The sequence below is a fragment of the Molothrus ater genome, chromosome 17, assembly GCF_012460135.2.
Source record: "Molothrus ater isolate BHLD 08-10-18 breed brown headed cowbird chromosome 17, BPBGC_Mater_1.1, whole genome shotgun sequence".
Classification (NCBI taxonomy): Eukaryota; Metazoa; Chordata; class Aves; order Passeriformes; family Icteridae; genus Molothrus; species Molothrus ater.
Window position 1 is genome coordinate 8,724,646 of NC_050494.2, and position 19,478 is coordinate 8,744,123.

A 19,478-nucleotide genomic window follows, 5' to 3' on the forward strand; every position below is an offset into this window, starting at 1 on the left:
ACGTCCCCGGCCATACTTGTGGTCAGGAAGCATCTCTGCGTTGCAGCGACACAAACCACACTGACAGTGGCAGCAGTGCCGCTCGAGCGTGTCTCTGACGCCAAGGACCGGCGTGACCCGACCCCACACACGGGACAGGCAGCTGCTCATTTCCACAAGGTCCTCTTGCTGGGACTTGTTTCCTCATCCCTAACAGAGGTGGGCCTCTCCAAAATGGCACCCCCTGACTCCACAGCCAGACCCTGCCAAGGGTTGGAGGATTTCCAGGTGCTGCACAGGCTCCAGACTGTGGGGTGGAGGGAACTTGTGTTCACAAACATGGGGCCAAGCCAAGAAGTTTCAAGGTGTCATGCCAGGGAGAGGGTCCAGGGCTCACTTTTGGTCTGGGACCACCTTTGCTGCTTTAGGGATGAACTGACACGTGCCTTACACATCCAGGGCACAGTTCTTGCTCAAGGAGATTCCAGAGCTCCATGGTATTTCTATAAATCTCCATGGTATTGCTATAAAGCACCGCAAGCTGGCAGCTTGGTGGTGGGCCGATCTGGGGGTCAGGCACCCATCAGAGCTTTAGCACTGATTTGTTCAATACTTCTCTCTCTGGAGGTATTCAAAACCCATCTGGACAAGTTCCTGTGTCACCTGCTTTAGGTGACTCTGACTTTGAAGGAGGGCTGGACGATCTCCAAGCCCTTGAACCCTACCAATTCTGTGAGTCTGTGATCATGCCCTCAGTGACTCAGCCTGCCCCAGGACAGAGTGCAGTTGGAGATGAGTGCTGGGAATTCTGGTTCCCAAGACGTGCCTGTGCATCCCGAGGCCACACGTAGCATATCCCTGTGCTTCCACATGATCTGCAGCTCCACCGGGGCAGGACACGGCCGCTCCTCACCAGCACAGTCAGGGCCCTCTCTGAAGCACTGCTTGGCGAGGGCTCTGCAGGCGGCTGTGCATGGAAGTTGTCCCTCTGCCAGGAACCAGCTGGAGGGAGCGACAGCCCTCAGCAGCAGCTCCCGGGGGATGCGCTGCCCTCGCACAGTGTGCGAGTGCCATCTACAGGGGGTCCAGCCGGGCCCCCCCAAAGCATCCATCCTCTCGCCACCGGTAACTGCTGTCCAGACCCCAAGGCCGTGTGAGGGGCACGGCTTCGGTTCATCCTGGGAGCTTTTATCCAGTTTATCCAGCAGTTTATCCAGCACTGCTCCGAAGGCTCAGCACAGCCATGGACAACAGTCACAGTCACAGAACGGTTTGGGGTGGAACGGGCCTGTAAAGCTCATCTTGTTCCAACCCCCTGTCATGGGCAGGGACACCTTCCACTATCCCAGGATGCTCCATGCCCCATCCAGCCTGGCCACGAACACTTCCAGGGATTTAGGGGCAACCACTCCGGGCACCCTGTCCAGTGCTGTAACCATCCTCACACGGAAGAATTTATTTCCAATATCCCATCTAACCCTGCCCTCAGTCAGTGTGAAGCCGTTCCCCCTTGCTCTGTCACTCCAGGCCCTTGTCCAAAGCCTCCCTCCATCTCTCTTCAAGCGCCTTTAGGCACGGGAAGGGGCTTTAAAGGTCTGCCCGGAGCCTTCTCTTCTCCAGGCTGAACCCCGCAGCTCTCAGCCTGTCTCCCCTGCAGAGGTGCTCATTATCTCCGTGGCCTCGTCCGGACCCGCTACAGCACTTTGGGACACGGCTGTTCCTGCCGTGCTGTGGCACAGCCCCGCGGGTGGGGACGGGGGACCGGGGTCCCTCAGCCCCGGCTCCGCGCCGAGCCCCCTCCGCGGGGCGAACCGCAGCCCCCACAGCGCCCCCGGCGGCCGGGCGGCACCGCGCGGGACGGGCGCGGGGCACGCTGGGAGATGAAGTCCCGCCCGTGGGCTGCGCTCCTCAGGCGGCGGGTGGAGCTGGCGTCCCGAGGACTACAACTCCCGTCGTGCCCCGCGTGTGCCCGCCCTGACTGCGGCACCGGGGGCTGAGGTGGGCACCGGGCACCGACCGCAGCTCCCCCCGCCCGGACCCCCGTCCGACCCCGGCACCGATCCCGGGGAGCGGCGAGATGGGCGGGGAGGACGAGATCGTGCGCATTGCCAGGCGCCTGGACAAGATGGTGGCCAAGAAGAACGCGGTGAGTGGCGGCGGCAGGGCCCCCGCAGCCCGGTTGGCGTGGGGAGCCGCCCCCTGCCCCGGGCTCTTGTCTGGCGGACGCGCCCCCTCCTTTCCGCAGGATCCCCTCCTCGCTGCCGCGCTGGTGGACCCCCGCCTCTCCTTCGGTGCCCGTTGTCAGGAGCCTCCCTCCCCCGAGACCCCATTTTGGGAGCCTCTCTTCCAGTGCCACCCCGGTCATAACATCATGCTGGAGCAGACCGCCTTTAAAGTAGGGTTGCCTCCCCCAGGCGTCGTCGCCCTCTCCTGTCCCCATCCTTTGCGTAGGTGTAGGATCCACCCATTGGCACTTATTGGGCGGGCAGCCCTATGTGCCCCTTTGGGTGCTGTGGCACTCTCCAGTCCCCATGCTGAGCCCCCGCACCCCAGGCCTCCGGCATCCCCAGCCCGCATCTCAGCACTCCGGGGCTCCCCCTGTGCTGTCTTCCCCTCCTGGAGAGCATCCCCAGCCCCTGCTCCCCTGTCCCGGTGGGAGCCCTTTGGGAGGGGAGTCCCCACCAGGCTGGGGCTCCGGTTTGCCCTCGGGGAAAGCCCCGGTGCTGATGGATTTGCTTCCTGCATCTCCATCCCACACCGGCACCACTGCTCACTGCTGTGGCCTCTGGAGTGTGGAGGGTTGGCCAAGCTGGTGTCTGCACTCGGGGACTCTCGCAGGGTGTGCTGTGACCCATGTGACAGCCTGGGGGGACAGGAGCCGGTGCTTTCCAGCTTGATGGGATATATCAGTGCTTGTAGGGACAGTGTCATGCGAGTGCTAAGGCAGAAAGCTGACAAGGGTTTGTGATGGAGGTAAGCTGTACATCTGTGTTTGGGGTGGGGGACAGGGATTTTGGGCTGGGAAGGGCTGTGGGGAGTGGGAGATGATGGGCGAGGAGGGGAAGGGATTAGAGGAGTGTGGTACTCTGTGGTGGGATGCTGGGTGCTGTTATCACATGAACTTTTGGATGTTGGACTGACCTTGCCAGCTGTGGGTAGGGCGGGTGCTGTCACTTATGTCACTATTGAACAGCCCAGGGAAGTGTGTTTGGGCTAAAGCACAGCCTGTGATGTCTGTTCTCGCTGGTGGCAGGTTTTCAGCATCCGTGTTGAAATAGGAAAGGAGCAGCTTTGCAGAATTTGCTTCCAGCTTCATTGGGAAAGAGGCAGCTTCTTACAGGGGGGGTATGCAACATTTCCTCTTGGCTGGCATTTGAGACAGTGCTGAACTACAGCATGTTGTATGTTGGCTAATCTTAGAACTCTTCCTGCAGGACAGTTTCCTGGAGTACCTGATTGTTGCTCTGTTTTTTTTGTGGATCCTCATTTGCTGCCATTGTGGCAAATGGCTCCATTTGGAGTCAGACCGGGTCACTTTGGGTGTTCGGGGCTGGAGGAACAGGAAGGTGTGGAACTACCTGAGGGGCAAGTCAGTCGTTCTGGGTACAGTAAATGTGTGTGGTTTATGCTGGTGTGAGTTGCTTGTGTGCACGCTGAAAGCTTTGACTCTGCTTTGATTCGAGCATCTGTTCTGTAGGGTGGATTGCAGCTGGATTGCTTCCTGGGATGAGTTGGAAGCAGCCCTTCTGCATAGGGAGGACGGGATGTGACGACAGGGCTGGCTCCTCTACAATGGTGGCTGTGCAGGCCTTGTGCTGCAACTGGGCTTGGAGTGGTCGGTGTTGCAAATGAGCTGCTAAATGTGAACACTGGAAGCCTTGTTTGAGCGAAGGGGGTTGGGAGGAAAGAGCCAGCTGAATGGAGACAGGCCTGGGCCAGGCTGGGATGTGCTAGAGGGAGACAAGTGATTGCCAGTTCTCTGAGTGACTGCCAGTTTTAGGTATCTACAGAATCCTCGTCAGATCTTTCCTGGTCCTGGGTTCTGGCATGTAGAGATGATGTAAGGAGACTTCACAGAGCAAGTTTCAAATGACCAACTCTTCAGCATCACAGCTTGCTGGCTTTGCTCCTGGTCTCTCTTTTGTTCTGAGCAGAGTGGGGTATTAATATGAAAACCAGGAAACAGCTACATGGAGTCACTGACAGTTGTAATTCAGAGTGTGGTTTTCAGGTGTTAAAAATGCTCAGTGTACCAGGTAAGAATAATAAACTAATGCTGCACTTGCACCATACACAAGCAAGGACCTGTAGCACTCCACTGATCTTCTGTTTTGCCCACTCCAATGATTCAGGTGCCTTCAGGTTGCAGAATCTACTGTCTTGTGGAACAGCACCCAGCAGTGCATTTGCTGATGTTTCAGGGAATGCTTGTTGGTGTTTTTCCCTTGAATTCAACTTTCTGTATCTATTCCCAAGCTGTTGAATTTCTTTAATAAAAGCACTCATTCTCTTTCTCTTTTCCTCTCCAGGAAGGTGCAATGGATTTACTGAAAGAACTGAAAAGTATGCCTATGACTTTGGATTTACTGCAGGTGAGTTGCACAGTTATGGTAAAAAGCTTGAGTTTACATCTGGATGAGTTCAAAATGTTGTCTAAATAAACTTAATAGATTTCCTCACACTTCTTGCTTCATGCAAAGAATAAAAATAAGCAATAAATCCAACAAAATAGTGCAGAAGTTGGGTTTTGGACTGGCAATTAAAGAGCTCTGGGTCACCATGTGTGTAACTGCTCAAATCTTGTTTGTAGGCTGCAAAAAGAGGAAAGACTGGGTTAAAGTAGCAAACACAGAGGGGCAGTCGTGGGAGAAGTTCTTTGTAATGTTGATATTTAGAACACTGGGGAGGAGTGAGCAGAATTACAATTTGGAGGTTGTGATGCATTGAAAGCTTGAATGTCACTCACAAGTGTGTAGGGAAGGGATTTGTGGGGATTGGATGTGTCTTCTGTTCAGTTGTGCAAGCTGGAGAGTGTCTCCTTGCTCTTCCAAAATTGTAAGGCTCACAGAATCATTCTGCAAGCCTTTGGATACTCCTGTCTTGGTCATGGCTTTGACTTTGTCGTGGTTATTTGAGATTTCAGTTAGTAACAGATACTGAGTCTGTTCTGGAGTGGTTCACTGGGGTGTTCCCTTGCAGTCCACCCGCATTGGGATGTCGGTGAACGCACTGAGGAAGCAGAGCACAGATGAAGAAGTGATATCACTTGCCAAATCCCTCATCAAATCTTGGAAGAAACTTCTAGGTAAGGAAATCAGCATGTTCCTGTCAGATTCAGCTTGTGAACAAGCTGCCTTCAGTGGGAGGCTGAATTTTTTGGGAGAGCTTATCTCTTGATCCGAATAAACATTCTAGCAAATCAGCCTTTACAATTCCACCCTCTCTGTCTTGCGAGTTTTGTGTCCTATCATGCATCCCTCTAGATTTAGCTCCTGTTTAGCCAGCTCATCATTGGAAGAGCATTGAAAGCTTCAGGACTATTAACTTATACCTCATCACATAATAATTAGCAATGTTATTTGTGCTCTGAACCCTCTGCTCCCACTTGGCTCTGCGTGCCATTAGCACCATGTGTGCTCTCAGCCTCGTGCAGCGGCTCAGGAAGGGAAGAGCTGGAATGGATTTGGGGTGGTGAGGTGGAGAAGGATCTGAGTTCACCATCTTGTAGATAAACTCACATGGACCATGTCCAGCTGGGGAGGCTTTCCCTTTTATGGGCTCCCATTTCTTGCCAGGCTGGATGAGTGTTAAAAGGGCTCTTTTCCTGTCCTGGTTTGTTACCTCCTCATTAAATTGGGTGTGTGTTGGCTAGACTCAGACAATTTACCTCTGGGTCAAACTTGTTCTACAGTGTCAAGAAGGTCCTCTCCAGGGTTGTGCTGTTGGCCTTCAGCAGCACTTGGGAAGCAGAAGAAGTTCCACAAGGACCAGCCTGGACTGGCCCTTCAGCTGGTGTTGGCTGGAAATTCTGCTTTTAGTTGTGCTTGAGAGAACTTGATCTAATGCCTGCTCAGCAGCCTCTGAAAGAAACTTTTGTGAAGAGGCTTGTCTTGTGAGTAAGCTTATCTCCCAGGTAGGGAAACTGATTGCTCTCTAGTTTGGTGAGGAAAGCTTTTGTTTGAATTAGTTTCTACTTGGAGGCAAGGAGAAGGTCTGTTGGGAAGCAGGAAGGCCATAAAGGCATTTTCTCCTGATTCTTTTTGGGAGAATAATAAGGCCAACAGTGGGTAGTGTGAAAACACTGAGGAGTATTGGCAGGGCTGTAGCATAAAGACCAGTTCTGAACTTATTCCTCTTTTGAACATAGATGCTTCTGAGGAAAAAAATGAGGACAAAAAGAAAAGCCTGTCTTTGCCAACATCTTCCTCCAGGGAGACTGGTAACTCAAGAGACCAAAGGTAATATTTCCCTTTTACCAAAGATGACACTGTTAAAGAATTTAAGTTTTCTTAAGGCATCTTACTTTAATTTTTATTTTTAAGTGTCTGAGTCAGGAATTTTGTATAGTCAAAATTCTTATCAGAGATGCTGGAATTGTTTCTTTTTCAAGGTTGATCTGTGTGGTGTTAATAATTAACTATAATGCAGAAATACACATCTAAAAATACAGTGACTTAAGTGAGTTTTTAAATTTTACTCATATTTTATGTAAAGTTTTTTACTCTTGGTTATAAGTTATTTTTTCTAGAAGTAGAACATACCCCAATTCTTTTTTTATGTTGCATTTTATGCATTTTTGTTTATTTCTAACTTTAAAGAAGATTATTTTTGGCCTTTGCAGTGGATGGGATTGATTGATTACATTACTAAAGTAAAACTTCCATTTCTTTGTCCTTGACAAATCCCAGCAGAAGTCCCCTTTTCCCTGTGGCTGATGTCCCCCAGCTGGCAGGTCAGCTGCATGCTTGCTCCTTGCCATGCCTTGGATGCTGCATCCTGTTTCACTGCCTGTCACTGCAGTTGTTGAGTGCAGACAGTGATCAAAGGGGAGGGGAAAAATGGGATTTAAAGCCTTCTTCTAGAAATTTCTCCCAGCCTCAGATCCCAGGAGGGTGTGTGCTTCCTAGATTTGGCTCTTAAGTGATTTAGCCAATTTCCCAAGTTTGACAGAAGATTTAGAGTATTCAGGCTGTAGCCCTGCTGGCTTGCAGGATTTTCCATGTTTGCAGCCTTTGTTTGTCACTTTCTTGTCACTTCTTTGGTTTTGCTCAGCTCTCTCAAGGCTTGGCACTTCAGGGTGAGCCTTTGCAGCTCGATCCAGAACTGCTGATGGAGAGAAGGCTGCTGATGCTCCATGACTTTAAATGATTGGTATCTTTGGTTATTTCACTTCCATAAAATGGCAAAAAGGATTTGCTAAGTAGTGCAGTGAAAGGACTTGGGAGACTTCAGAGCCAGGATGGAGTTCAGTGATGCAGTGCAGAGTGGGAGCCAGGGCTGTCCAGATCTGTGTGTAACTGGGTGGGATTTCACTCAGAACAGAATCTTGGCTGTAAGCACAGAGCCAAAATCCCTCCTTGCTGCCTCCTTGCTTTGGCCACTTATGGGGTCTGTCTGTCTGTCTGTCTTGTGCTGGTGATGTTCCCTTGTGCCTTCATGTGCTGCAGATGCTGCAGTTTGATGGGGTTTTTTAATCCTTGATGCTTTTTATGTGTATTCAACCTCCATCTTCTGACTAGCAAAACATCCCCTTGGCTGTGAAGGATGAACAGAAGCCAATGGATTAGACCAGGAGCAGGGGCCAGCTTCTGGTGTTAGTCTGTTGAGCCAGGCTCTCTTCCAGAGACAGGAATGTTTTTTCTCCAGTCCTGCAAAATAAACTACTAATCTGCCTTAAAAAAATAATAATTTATTGGCAGAGGAGAGTCTCTGTTCTTTGAAGCAGAGACTGCAGTGGAGTCAGACTGGTTGCTCAGTGTGTGATAGCTGGTTCAGATGAGGCTGCTGTCAAGACACCAAAGAAATCAGTTTGCATTCAGATATTTCAGCCTCTTAGTCTGTTAGATTTTGGCTACGCCTTCCATTTTGGTCAGGGAAAAATATTTGACTAACTCTTAGCCTGAAACTCATCTTGCTTTCTGGAGCACAGATGTAGAAATCCCTGTGTGGTGACTGGAGCTATCACTGCAAGACCTGAAGGCTCTGAGCCAGCCAGTGTGGAGCTGGCACCTGTGAATTTAGATGCTGCATTACTCTAATCCAAAGCATACTCTGTTGTGCTGCAGACTTTCAGACCCATAGTGTAGTACACTTTAATGGGCTGTGTCTAATGTTTCTGTCTCTGGCAGCATGAGGTTTTTCTTTTCCAGGATTCTCTAAACTGCCTTTATTAGGAGGTTTTGGATCTGTGGCCTGAATTTAGCTCTTCTGTGGCATTTTCTTCCAGTGCAGCCCTGAGATCTGTTTGCAGTCCCTGGCTGCTGCTTTGCCACCATTTTGTTCCAGCATAGCCTTGTTTTGTGTATAAACTTTTGCTGCCTGGATAGATTTACAAGCTCTTTCTCATGTTCAACAGGAACAGTGTGAACCACAAGGATTTCCTGAAATAAGTCTTCTAGGTGTGTTTGAGCTCTATTTCCCAACAATTCTATTTATAAACTAACCTCTAAACCTTAATAAATAATTTTCTGTCTTTGGAATGGCTGAGAAGTCTGTTTCATCTAATTCTTGAGGGATCAGCTCTCATCTCAGTGCATGGTTGATGTGTGTGTGTGCAGGCAAATGTATCTTTCCTCATCAGCTAACAGAAGTGGGACTTACCATGCATCTTGTTGAGCTTTTTTCCACCCCCAAGGAATAAACATCTAAATATTCAATTGCAGTTAGAACCTTCCTGAAAATCAAATATTACCTCTACAAATACAGGTTTGAAGGCCTGTGTTTGAGGACTCATTGTAGTGAAGGTTGGTGTTCTGAGTTCACACTGAGGTCACTGAGTCACACACAGCATTTTGCTCTGGGAAACCTTTGTTTGTTGATTGAAAATTGATACAAAATTTAAATCTGGAAGAGCTCTCAGGAAACTTCTCCTGCAGCCTCTTCTCAGCACAGCACAACCTCTGCCCAAGCTGTCCTGACAGGCTTTTTTCAAGCTCTTTGACAGCCCTAGAAAACCTCAGGGTAAGGCATTTCCACAGCTGCCCTTGGCAGTATTTCCAATTCGTAACTCACCTTTACAGTTTAAAACTTGCTCTCAATCAAAACCTGTCTTACAAAACCCATTTCTACACTCTTCTGTGGATTTTTTCCTACCATCCTCCTTTGTAAGGAATTTCAGGACTTGTCTCCTTTAAGTTTCTCTTGCCACAAACCACCCATATTCCTTCAGTCCTTCCTCTTACTGTAAGTATGCTTTGCCTTTGTCCTTTGGGAAGTCTAATTTTTCCAAACTGTTTTATGTAACATGAGAAGCTGTGATTTTTTAGATGGGTTATTCCTGAATTATGGGTTATTCCTTAGTGTATGCTCTGGCATATACACCCCCATGAGTGGTGCCTATGATTTGTGTGTAGCTTCTTAAGCACAAAAGTACCTGATGGCAGTTTCTACATTCCAGATGGGAAAACATCGTCATCTAATGGATTATTTACAGGCTAAGTTGCTTCTTCTTTTTGTAACACATGCAGTGTAAATCCTGTTGAATGTTTTGAGCTGCTTGGACAAAATCTGCTCTTTAATAAGATCCTGCAGTGCTGACCAGTAAAACCAGCTGGTAAAAAGGGGTTTTATTCAGCTACTGGTCAGTAAAACACAGTGAGCTGACAGTACAATCTCCCTCACAGAGTGCATCATCTCATTCATATAAGCAAGAAATCAAAGTTCTGCTTTGGTTTGATGTGAGCCATTTGCTGAAGGTTCACTGATGGATGCTTCTGAAAAGGGCTTGGTGAGCTTCTGAACTGAGAAAATCTGGTAGCCCCAGTGATGATCTATGGGATTTGAGCCAGACTGGATATGACCTTAGTCACAGGATAAGTCCCCTAAAGTCGTCTGGCTCAGTTTGTGTGGCAGCAGATTCGGAAGGTTTCCAGCTTAGTGCTGTTTTTTTGTGGGCTGACTAATCCCTTCCAGGACAGTGTAGTGGAAGTGCTTTTTCATAACAAATTTATTTTTGATGGCAAAGAACTGGCAGTAGTGACCCAGCTTAACAAAATTTGTCAAGCCACTTGGATCTTCAAGAAGATATTGCTGGCATGCCATGGGTGGAATATTGAGGTTTCTTTTTTTCCCTTTCTGTCCCTTTGTGCAATAATGGTACCAGGCATTTTACAGCCAAATCACCAAAGCCAGAGCAATCTCTGCTGAAAAAAAAATTGCTGTTCTGCTGCCTAGATTTAGGGGGGAGAACAAAGCTCTAGAAAATCATCTGTGATTCATACTAACCCAGATCTTTTACCAGCAGTATTTGCAGGGCTGACTAACACCATGTGCAGATGTTAGGCTTTCTGTGTGCACAACCAGCTGAGCTGCTCATTGAGGTTCCTTCTCTGCATGCAGACCCCGCAGCAGTGACTCAGCCTGCCCACATCATGTGCTGATTGTGCAGGCAGGTCTCCATCCTGCTCCCCTGGCAGGTGACCTGACTGAGTCAGCCACAGCAGGCAGGTGTTTGCATTCCCTTGCCTGTGCCCGTGGTTGCCTGCAGGTGGAAATGGAGTTATTTTCGAGAGCAAAGCAGTATTTCTTAGTCCTGTGCTAGCCTGGCCCCTGTATGAGCTGTGTGTGGCTGTGTAGGGTTGCTCTTCTGTGAGATGAGTAATCAGTATCTTGCTCAGATTACAGGAAAAAGGAAGAACCTTTTATGTGCTACACTTTGTTGTTGTTTTTTAAATATCAAAGCTGAAGGAGCCATTTTTCTTTCTTTTTCTTTGTTTTTCTTAGCACAGCTCCTTCCTCTGGAGCTTTCTGCTTGCTTTCTGCTGAGAGCAGTGATAGGCCTGGTGTCCTGCAAAGTTAAAGTGGACAGAAGTACCATGAATCTGCACTGCACTGCCAAACTGAGAGTGCTGATGGTCTCAGATGTTCTGAGTGTATTTGGGTTACTGGTGGTGTTCAGCAGTGATGTTTTCACTTGATGCCCAGTGGTGCAGCAGCTGATGTGTGTTGAATAACACAAGATGGTTGGCAGGGTTGTTCATGGATTAAACCTCTGCTGGCAGCCAGCAGTGTCCACAGGAGAGCTCGTGTCGGGGCTGAGGGCGTTGGCTGCTGTGTTGTGCTCTGTGCTGGTTTGGGACAATGACTTTGCACTGTGTTCTGACTGGTTCTGTATTGTGATTAACAGGATGCTTGGCCACATACCTGCTGCTTCCTTCTCTGCTCTCAGTGGCCCAAACTGAGACATTCTGACAGGTGAAGTTTTTCTTTTAGCTCCAACAAAAGGCAGGAGCCTCCAAAGACTCCGACCACCCCCAAAATCACCACCTTCCCTCCGGCCCCCATCACGTGCGACGCTGTGCGCAACAAATGCAGGGAGATGCTGACAGCAGCTCTGCAGGCTGATGGTAAGTGCTGGGGGCAGCCCTCCATTGCCTCAAGTGCTTCACAGCTCCTGGACCATTCTCACAGAGCCTCTCAGTGCCAGCTCAGTTTAGACATACTGTTCTAGAGCAGCCTTGTCAAAGGATTATTGCCAGCAGCTCAGTCTAGCCACTGGTCACCCCTTTGATGAACTGGCTGCTGTTGCAGCGTTTTCAGACACTTACACAGGGCCCTGGCTGGAGCTGGAGGCATGACAATGTGCAAAGCAATGGCTTGTGAGAACACAGGGTTTGTCACATAGGGTTCAACATGGGGTGGTCTTTGCTGAAGTTTAATCTTTCAGGTGTGCAGGGATTTGCTTCATTTTCTAGATCTTTTCTGATTGCTGTTAAGTGAAGCTGTCTTCCTGTCACCCTTGGGGTGAAGTTATTATTCAGTACATGGACTTTGTAGGAATGGTGCTTATGCCAGTCAGCATCTGCTGTCAGACTCTGCTGCCTTTGCAGACAGGAGCTCCCTAAATATTGTGGTCCTCTGGATCTGGGGTGGAACAGATCCCTCTTGCCTTCAGACTGTGCCATCTCAAGTGAGAGGCGGGTACTCAGCATGTCTGGAAGTTTGAGCATCTGGTTGTGTCCACATTGCAGACCCCTTTAAAAAGATGGGGTTTAAGCACTGCAGAGTCTTGTTAATTTGGAGCCAAGGAATGTAGATGACAGATGGAGAAGTTCATGAGGTCTTTATTTCTAGTCTTCCCGTGCATGTCTTTGTATGCTGCATTAAATGCTTTGCACAGCTCTTAGAAAAACCCTTTCCATATGAAATCTGGGAAAGAGTTCCCTTGAGCCTTTCCCTAAGCTCAGCTGTGCCTTACCTTCCTTCCTTTATGGTGTTTATCATACTGGCTGTCCAAATCCATGGCAGTTATGCACTCTGTATGATGCTGTTTAACTGGTGTGTGGGAGAAGAGGGGAGGAGCAGACAGTCCTGAGGTGAGATGAGAAAGGAAGGCTTGATCCCAATGCTGCACACCTCCAGGCCCTCCCAGGTGGTTGGTCTGAGTAGAGTTACTTACTGAGGTGAATATCTGATGAAACTCAATTCCTGCCTATATACATTTGATATAAATTGTATGAAAAATATAATGGAAAACTAGTAAGTTCTTGGGCCAAGGCTGTTGTTAGTTTTGTCTCATGCAGTCCATATCCTAGAGAGGCACAGGGCACAGACTGGCTAGATGAATCCATTTTCATCACTGCCCTTTTCCAAAGGGTCAGAGAGTAGCAAGAGCAAAGACCAAGATGCCATTTGATGGGAAGATTACCTGAATCAAACCAGCAAACTGTCCAGATGTGTAGCTCAGAAATGCTGAGCCTGGGGAACCCTGGCTTGGTTGGAAGGCACTGAGCTCCTGTTTGTGCTGTCTTACAGACGACTACATCGCCATCGGTGCCGACTGCGAGCACATAGCAGCCCAGATTGAAGAGTATATCCTTGCTGTACTGTGCTTCCTGCGTGCCTCCAGCAGTGAAATCCATGTGCTCAAAGGAAACATGGGACTCTCTGTGCATAAATGTTCTGCTGCAGCTTGTCAGGGGTCTGGGTCTAAGGAACTACCAGTGTGGAGTTGGAGCTCAGAGATTGTAGTCCCTTGTTTGTCCTTCCCATCAGAGTGTTGTTTCCTGCTTTTGATTTTGCTTCCAAATCCATGCAACTTCCCTGTGCTCCCTGTTGAGGAGATTGTAATGATCTAGACAAAAGCAATGGAAAGGATGGAGCTTGAAGATCAAGTTCCATGGTGATGTGAGATAAGCCTTATGAGAGGAGTTTGCTTGGCTTAGGAGCTGTGGGGTTGGAGGAGCAGCTGGACTCTCTCAGTGGAGGGGTTTGTGGCTGCCTTGCTGAGAGAAAGGGGAGGTTGTAGAACCTGAGCATAGCTGAATATTTCCAGCACAGTGAAAAAGCCCAAGCTGGAAGCCCCTGGAGTTTGGGATTGTATAAACCTGCTCTCAAATCCAGCACTGACCTCCCAGAGCAGATGCTGCTGTTGTGTCCCAGCACCTCCAGGGTGACAATCTCTGCTCTTCATGGGTGGCTGGGAAGTGCTTGATGCCTCTGGGTTGGTTGCAGGCTCCTTGACTGCCCTTACGCATCTACCAGGATGTCAAGAACACCGACATGAAATACAAAAACCGCGTGAGGAGCCGCATCTCCAACCTGAAGGACTCCAAAAATCCTGAGCTGAAAAAGAACGTGCTGTGTGGGGCCATCACCCCCGAGCAGATCGCAGTGATGACCTCGGAGGTGAGGGAGCCTGGGGAGCAGGGTTTGCTTCTCACAGGGGATGTCCTGAGGCTTAGCTGGGCTGCTGCAAGGGTTGCAGTTTTCTCTGTAGCTGCTGCCAGAGTGCATGGAGTGAGCTTGCAGTGGGGTTTGCAGTGTGGAGAGTGGTTTGTTGGGCCTTCCCATCATCCTGGGGCCCTGGGTATGAACCAGAAACCAGAATTGGAACAGGCTTTCTGTGTTAATGCCCATCTGTCAGGCTGCCTTGTCCTGTTGGCTGTTTCCACTGTAGTGGGTGTGGTGGTAAAACTGGGCAGATGTGATTTTATTGCTTCTTTTTTCTTTTCTTTTTTTTTTTCTTCTGAAAGGAAATGGCCAGTAATGAGCTGAAAGAGATCAGGAAAGCCATGACAAAAGAAGCAATCCGGGAGCATCAGATGGCCAAGACAGGAGGGACACAGACTGACCTCTTCACCTGTGGGAAATGCAAGAAGAAGAACTGCACCTACACCCAGGTTGGTTTTCCTGCTCCTGTCTTGGCCTCTGCACAGGCCAGGATCTGTCATGGTCATGAGCTCGCACTGCTCTGTGATAGGCCCTGCAGCACAGCACAAATTTTGCTACTGGTGCACAGTAAACACTCCTGGCTGTCTAAAATGTACTTCTGCACATGTTTCTGTGAGCTTGTGTAACTTTTTGGCTCACTTGTACAAGAGCTGGAGTTGTGCAGCACTGAGGAAGCTTTCAAAAGTTCAGCAGTGCTCTACACTGAGAGCAGGTGCTGGGAATGCTGGGATTCAGACAAGAAAGGAGTGGGTAGTGTAGAGGAGAGGCTGCAGAAACTGACTCAGACATGTTGATGGTATTAAAAGTACAAATTAAGAATATAGATTACCTGCAGCTGGATAAGTCCCAACTTATTTAAAATCAAATAGCATGAAATGAGTGAAACAAAAGGAATAAACGAAGCTGTGATGTGAGCAGACAGAGGATTTTTCTTCCCTGTGGCCAGCTGTTGGAAGCCTTGTGCATTACCAGTGCTTTTTAGCTCCCATGTTTGTGCCAGGCATCTGGAGATAAATGTGCCTTTGCTGTGAGTCAGTGGTTTAGAATGTGCAGATACCCAAAAATGCACCAGCAGCCACCAGATTGCTGCTGAGTGACTGCGCACAAACTGCGTGTGCAAGCGCCGGCTGAGACTCCTGCATCTGCTTGGACTTGACATATAAACACATGGAAAGAGGAGGAGATCCAGGAATCTGACCAGGGAGTTTCCTTTGGCTCAGCAGCAGCCTTGCATCCCACAGGCTGGCTCAGGCAAGGGGCCTCACTCTGCCAGTGCTCCCAGTAAGCATTCCTGGGCTGTCCCAGCACACTCCCAGCACTGTCTCCACCTGGAGTGGACTGGAGTTTGACTGCCTGGAATTTAGGCAGGAGACAGCAGTGTCCTCTAAATATCAATATCAGGGGGCTTTCTGTACTTTGATTTGTTTTCTAGTGAAATCAGTAGTGAGTGATGAGATGTAAATCTCAAGTAGGTGAGCTGGCATTTATGAGCATGTTGGAAGCAGACAGTAAAGGGGGAGAATTACAGAATTTAGCTATCCAGCATTCTTGCAAAAATGGTTAATTTGCACCATGCAAATACTGTGACTCTTGCACATTGGGTAATTACACACATAGATCACCATAATCACCCCTCGACACAGTTCTGCCTGACTAGTGTGGGGAGTACCAGTGTTTTCAGTCTAGATCTGCCTTGTGGTATTCAAATGCCACGAAAATCTGGTTTTTACTAAAGTATGTGTTTCTGGCAAGAGCCAGTCAGAGGCAGCAATCACATCTGGGTTAAATATCAGAGTTCCTTAATGGCTCAAACACAAACCAGACTGGAACAGTGCAGAACCTGGTAACCCGGAGTGTGTTCCTGTGAGGCCAGGATGTTGGACTGCTCTGTAAATGGGAATGACTTGAGTGCTTTTTTAATGCTTTTGTGCTTGGGACTGATGGGTTTGTCATGGCAGTGCTGGCCACATCCCTTCCTGGGGGACAGTTTGGGGAGGGATTGGCTGTGGGCATGTCCACTTCCAGAGTCACCTGCAAGAAATGGACAGCAGAATGGGTGAGGAGGGAAATACACTGTCCCAAAACTTGTCACTGAGGTAATGTCAGGCTGAAGGGGGTGATGATGTATGTATGTCTGTAACACAACCTCCAGACTGATTTTACTGGAAAGCTCCTTTTGCCATCCCAAACCTCGGTCTCTCATTGATTTTGTGAGCCCAGCACCAATCCCTGGAGGCCAGAGGGACAGGGCCATGTGTGATGCTCAGCTCTCACCTCCCTTCTGTCCCCCCAGGTGCAGACCCGCAGCTCCGATGAGCCCATGACCACCTTCGTCGTGTGCAATGAGTGTGGGAATCGCTGGAAGGTAGTGCACCAGGGCTGTTTTACTGGTACCCAGGGGTGTTGGGGGGCTGCACCCAGCATGCTGCAGGCACTTGGCTGCTGCTCAGAGGTGCTTGCCAAACCCTCAACTGGCTCTAGAGAGTGATCTTCCCTCCCAGCACAGAGGCAAGAGCTCCTGGGTTCATCCCTGCAGACCAGCTGGGGTCGAGTCTCATTTCCACGTTCCCTGCACTCTTCTCATATCCCTTCTTCCATAACCAGCTTCACAGTGCTTTCCATGCAGCCTCTGAGGGTAGTGGTGATGATGTTCAGGATTTCAGAACGGCTCTTTCATGCTGTGCACAGAGCTCAGGGGTGAGCAGAAATCTCCTGGTCAGTGGTGAGCAGAAATGATGCCACTACAAGTTGCCAAAGAGCCACAGTGAGAGATTCACATGGGAGCTCCCTTTGGCCCCTGCTTCTGAGAACCCCCAAGCCCTTGCCAGCTTCTGAAACAAGCCCATACCTGGCTCCTTACCTTTTTCTGCAGCTCCCCTTGGCAGTGAGGTTTCTAATTGGGGTTTAAACTCCCTTCTCTTGCAGTTCTGCTGACACGTGCCAAGGCCCAGAGCGGCAGGCAAACGCAGACCCGAGCGCAGCCTCCACACGCCGGCTCCCATGGCAGTTGTGTTTTGTGTCCCAGTGAGTTTGCATTGTCACATGCTGAGAGCAGCAGCGGGGAGGCCTGGGCCTCACAGAGAGCCACAGCCATGGGCTGACAGGTTGGCAGGAGAGCTCACTAAACACACCCAGTCATTACTTTCTCATCTAAGCGAGTACGGTCACTTTCTCTTCAAAACTAATATTAAACATTTTTGTCAGTTTCTGACTTTTATTTCAACTGTGTGTGCAGCACTTTGTTTTTCCAGCATGGCAACTTGACAGGCGGTCTATGTCCAGGTGGATGAGGACTGAATAATGCCTGGAGCAGCAGAAAGTGAGATGTGACTTGCAGGCACACCCTTGGTGTGTGAAGGCTTGTTTCTGTCACCTCATGGAATCTTAACCACTGGGCCACGGCCTGGGGCAGCTGGGTGGGCAGTACTGTTGACAGGAAACAGCTTTTGGGGCAGAGATCAGATGTTGCTATCTTGGCAGCATTCCCTGGATTTTGCACTGATTCCTTGTCATCTTGAGCCTTTAAATGCCAACAGCATCGGCTGCTGCAAAGATCAGAATGTACTGCCCAGGTTGTAACAGACTGAGAGCAGGGTGACACCAGCCACAGAAAATTCCACCCCAAACGGTTCAAAGTGAGTCCCAGGCACTTTACTGTTTGTGCTCTGATTGTAGCTTGACAGCTGAGAAACAGCCTGGAGTTTCAGAGGGGCTTGCTGGAGAGGCTCAGGAGGAGGGAAAATGCTGCAAATACAGGAATTTTTCCAGAGGCTTGGATCTGGACAAGGTAAGGGCTAGAGGGATGGGTGGGAGCTGTTGGCATTTAGCTGTAGAAGTGGAGGAGGTTTGAAGTGAGCTCAGAGCTGGTGCTTGGAAGGGGTCAGATAAGGAAAAGATCCTGTAGCAAAGCCAGCCCCAGGTGCCACATCTGCAGATGTGACCCTGTGAAGGAGAGATACAGAATCAGGCTCCTTCTGGGAGCTAACTAAAACCTGGTGGGGAAATTCCATCTGAGCTCACAACAGCTTTCAGCCAGACTTAAAATTCCTCTTCTTTCCTTTTCATAGCCTTTAGCTGGGGTGATGCAGCACCTGGGGGACCCCAGCTGTGGGTCTGAGGCTGCCCAGGAACAGTGCTGTGCCCTCCAGCTCTTGTGCTGACGGGCAGGGCAGGAGCATTTGCAGTCACATCTCTCATGGCATCGCTTCCCTCTTCCAGAGTGAAAAACAAGTATTTCCACTGGCTTCCCAGCATGCCAGACAGCAGACATTGAGCAGAGACCTCGGAGATGTTTGGAGAGGAGTGAGCAGCCACATGAAAGCAGCGGAAAACGTGCTCCCAGCCCCTTTGAGGGCTGTGCTGCTCCGGAGGCAGGGATCCCACCAGCATCCTTCGCTCAGGGCTTTCACTTTACAGGGTGAAGCCAAGTCTCCCAAGAAGGAAAATATTCAAAGACGCTGACAACTCCTTTAAGCCTCACGAGTCTTGTGGTGAATGGGATTATTCAAGCCAGGCTTGGGAGGGAGCAGTGTCCTCGCAGTGATGCTGAAAAAGCTTCAGGATCTAAAACCCACGCTGACCACAGCACTGGCTCATGTGCTGGGAAAGGGAGCCAGCTCTTTACCAGTGCCTCTTGCCTTTCTTCTTGTGTTCCTGTGAGGAGCGGAGCTGAGCTTGTGTACAGCCTTCTGACAATCCTGAATTAGGTACCAAGAGTCCCGAGCAGGAGTTTAGGAAAACTGCCATGTCATTTTACAGTTCCATTTCTCAGGAGAGCCAGGGAGGGGAAGCACATTGGATAAAGAGGTGTTTCAGAAGTAAAGATTTGCTTGTAAGGTGTTTAAAAGGGAGTGGGAGCAAGAGAAAAACTCGATTATCTCGTGGCAGTGGGGTCTTCCCTGTGCTGAGAGTTCTGTGGTGTGTGGAGATGTTCCGACCCCCAGCCATGCTCTTGAACAGCTTCAGGGATGTTCAACCTCCAACCCTCAGGCTAGGGCTGCATTTGAGAGTATTTCCTTTATTCACAGAATGAACCCAGAACTAAAACTTCCCCTGTGCAGGGTGGGGATGCTGTAAGGTTGCAGACTGGGGAAAAACCTGCCAATAATAACAATACCGACATTCCTAATAAACCGTTGCTGGTCTCTCTCAAAAAAACATTTTCTTGAACTGTATTTCCAGCTTGGCAAAGAAAACTAAATTTTCTGACATGAATTTCCACATAGTCATGCCATGAGGAAGGAAGGAAACAAAAACAAAACAAAAAAAAAGCTGAAAGAATTGGTTTGTTTAAAAAATATGTTCAATAAAAAGCATTTTTTTTCTTTTGGAAGGGCTGAAGAGAGGAGGGGAAGGGATGGATAAATAAGAAACTGCTGTAGTGGATCAGGAGAAGCAAAGACTGGCAGCAAAACCCCTGTGTTGGCTTTGTTTCAGTGTAAAGGGCAGGGACAGACATGTTTTAATCCTGAATACTGAGCCTTCAGTAAATCATTCCTTGTGCTGTGCAAAAACATGGGAATTCTGTATCCTCCCTGGGACACTTCCCATCCTGCATGGAGCCCAGGTCCCTGCTCAGTGAGGGACCAGGGCAGACCCCTGGGCTTCTC

At 49.2% G+C, this 19,478-nt stretch overlaps 1 protein-coding gene across 1 annotated transcript; it reads left to right on the top strand.

Moving 5' to 3' along the window:
- The first annotated feature begins 1,951 nt into the window (after window positions 1-1,951).
- TCEA2 (transcription elongation factor A2) lies at window positions 1,952-17,092 on the top strand. The gene is made up of 10 exons (XM_036395505.2): window positions 1,952-2,125; window positions 4,509-4,571; window positions 5,179-5,284; window positions 6,347-6,437; window positions 11,410-11,543; window positions 12,952-13,008; window positions 13,670-13,824; window positions 14,172-14,318; window positions 16,163-16,234; window positions 16,795-17,092. The coding sequence occupies exons 1-10, from the start codon at window positions 2,057-2,059 to the stop codon at window positions 16,801-16,803; spliced, it is 903 nt and encodes a 300-aa protein (XP_036251398.1). The 5' UTR covers window positions 1,952-2,056; the 3' UTR covers window positions 16,804-17,092.
- Window positions 17,093-19,478: the final 2,386 nt, after the last annotated feature.

Bases quoted from the DNA above. Each gene is read 5' to 3' on its own strand.
- TCEA2 (XM_036395505.2), top strand. From the start codon at position 2,057: ATGGGCGGGGAGGACGAGATCGTGCGCATTGCCAGGCGCCTGGACAAG. The intron at 6,438-11,409 runs GTAATATTTCCC...TTTTTCTTTTAG, and splicing joins GGTAACTCAAGAGACCAAAG to CTCCAACAAAAGGCAGGAGC. The intron at 13,825-14,171 runs GTGAGGGAGCCT...TTCTTCTGAAAG, and splicing joins TCGCAGTGATGACCTCGGAG to GAAATGGCCAGTAATGAGCT.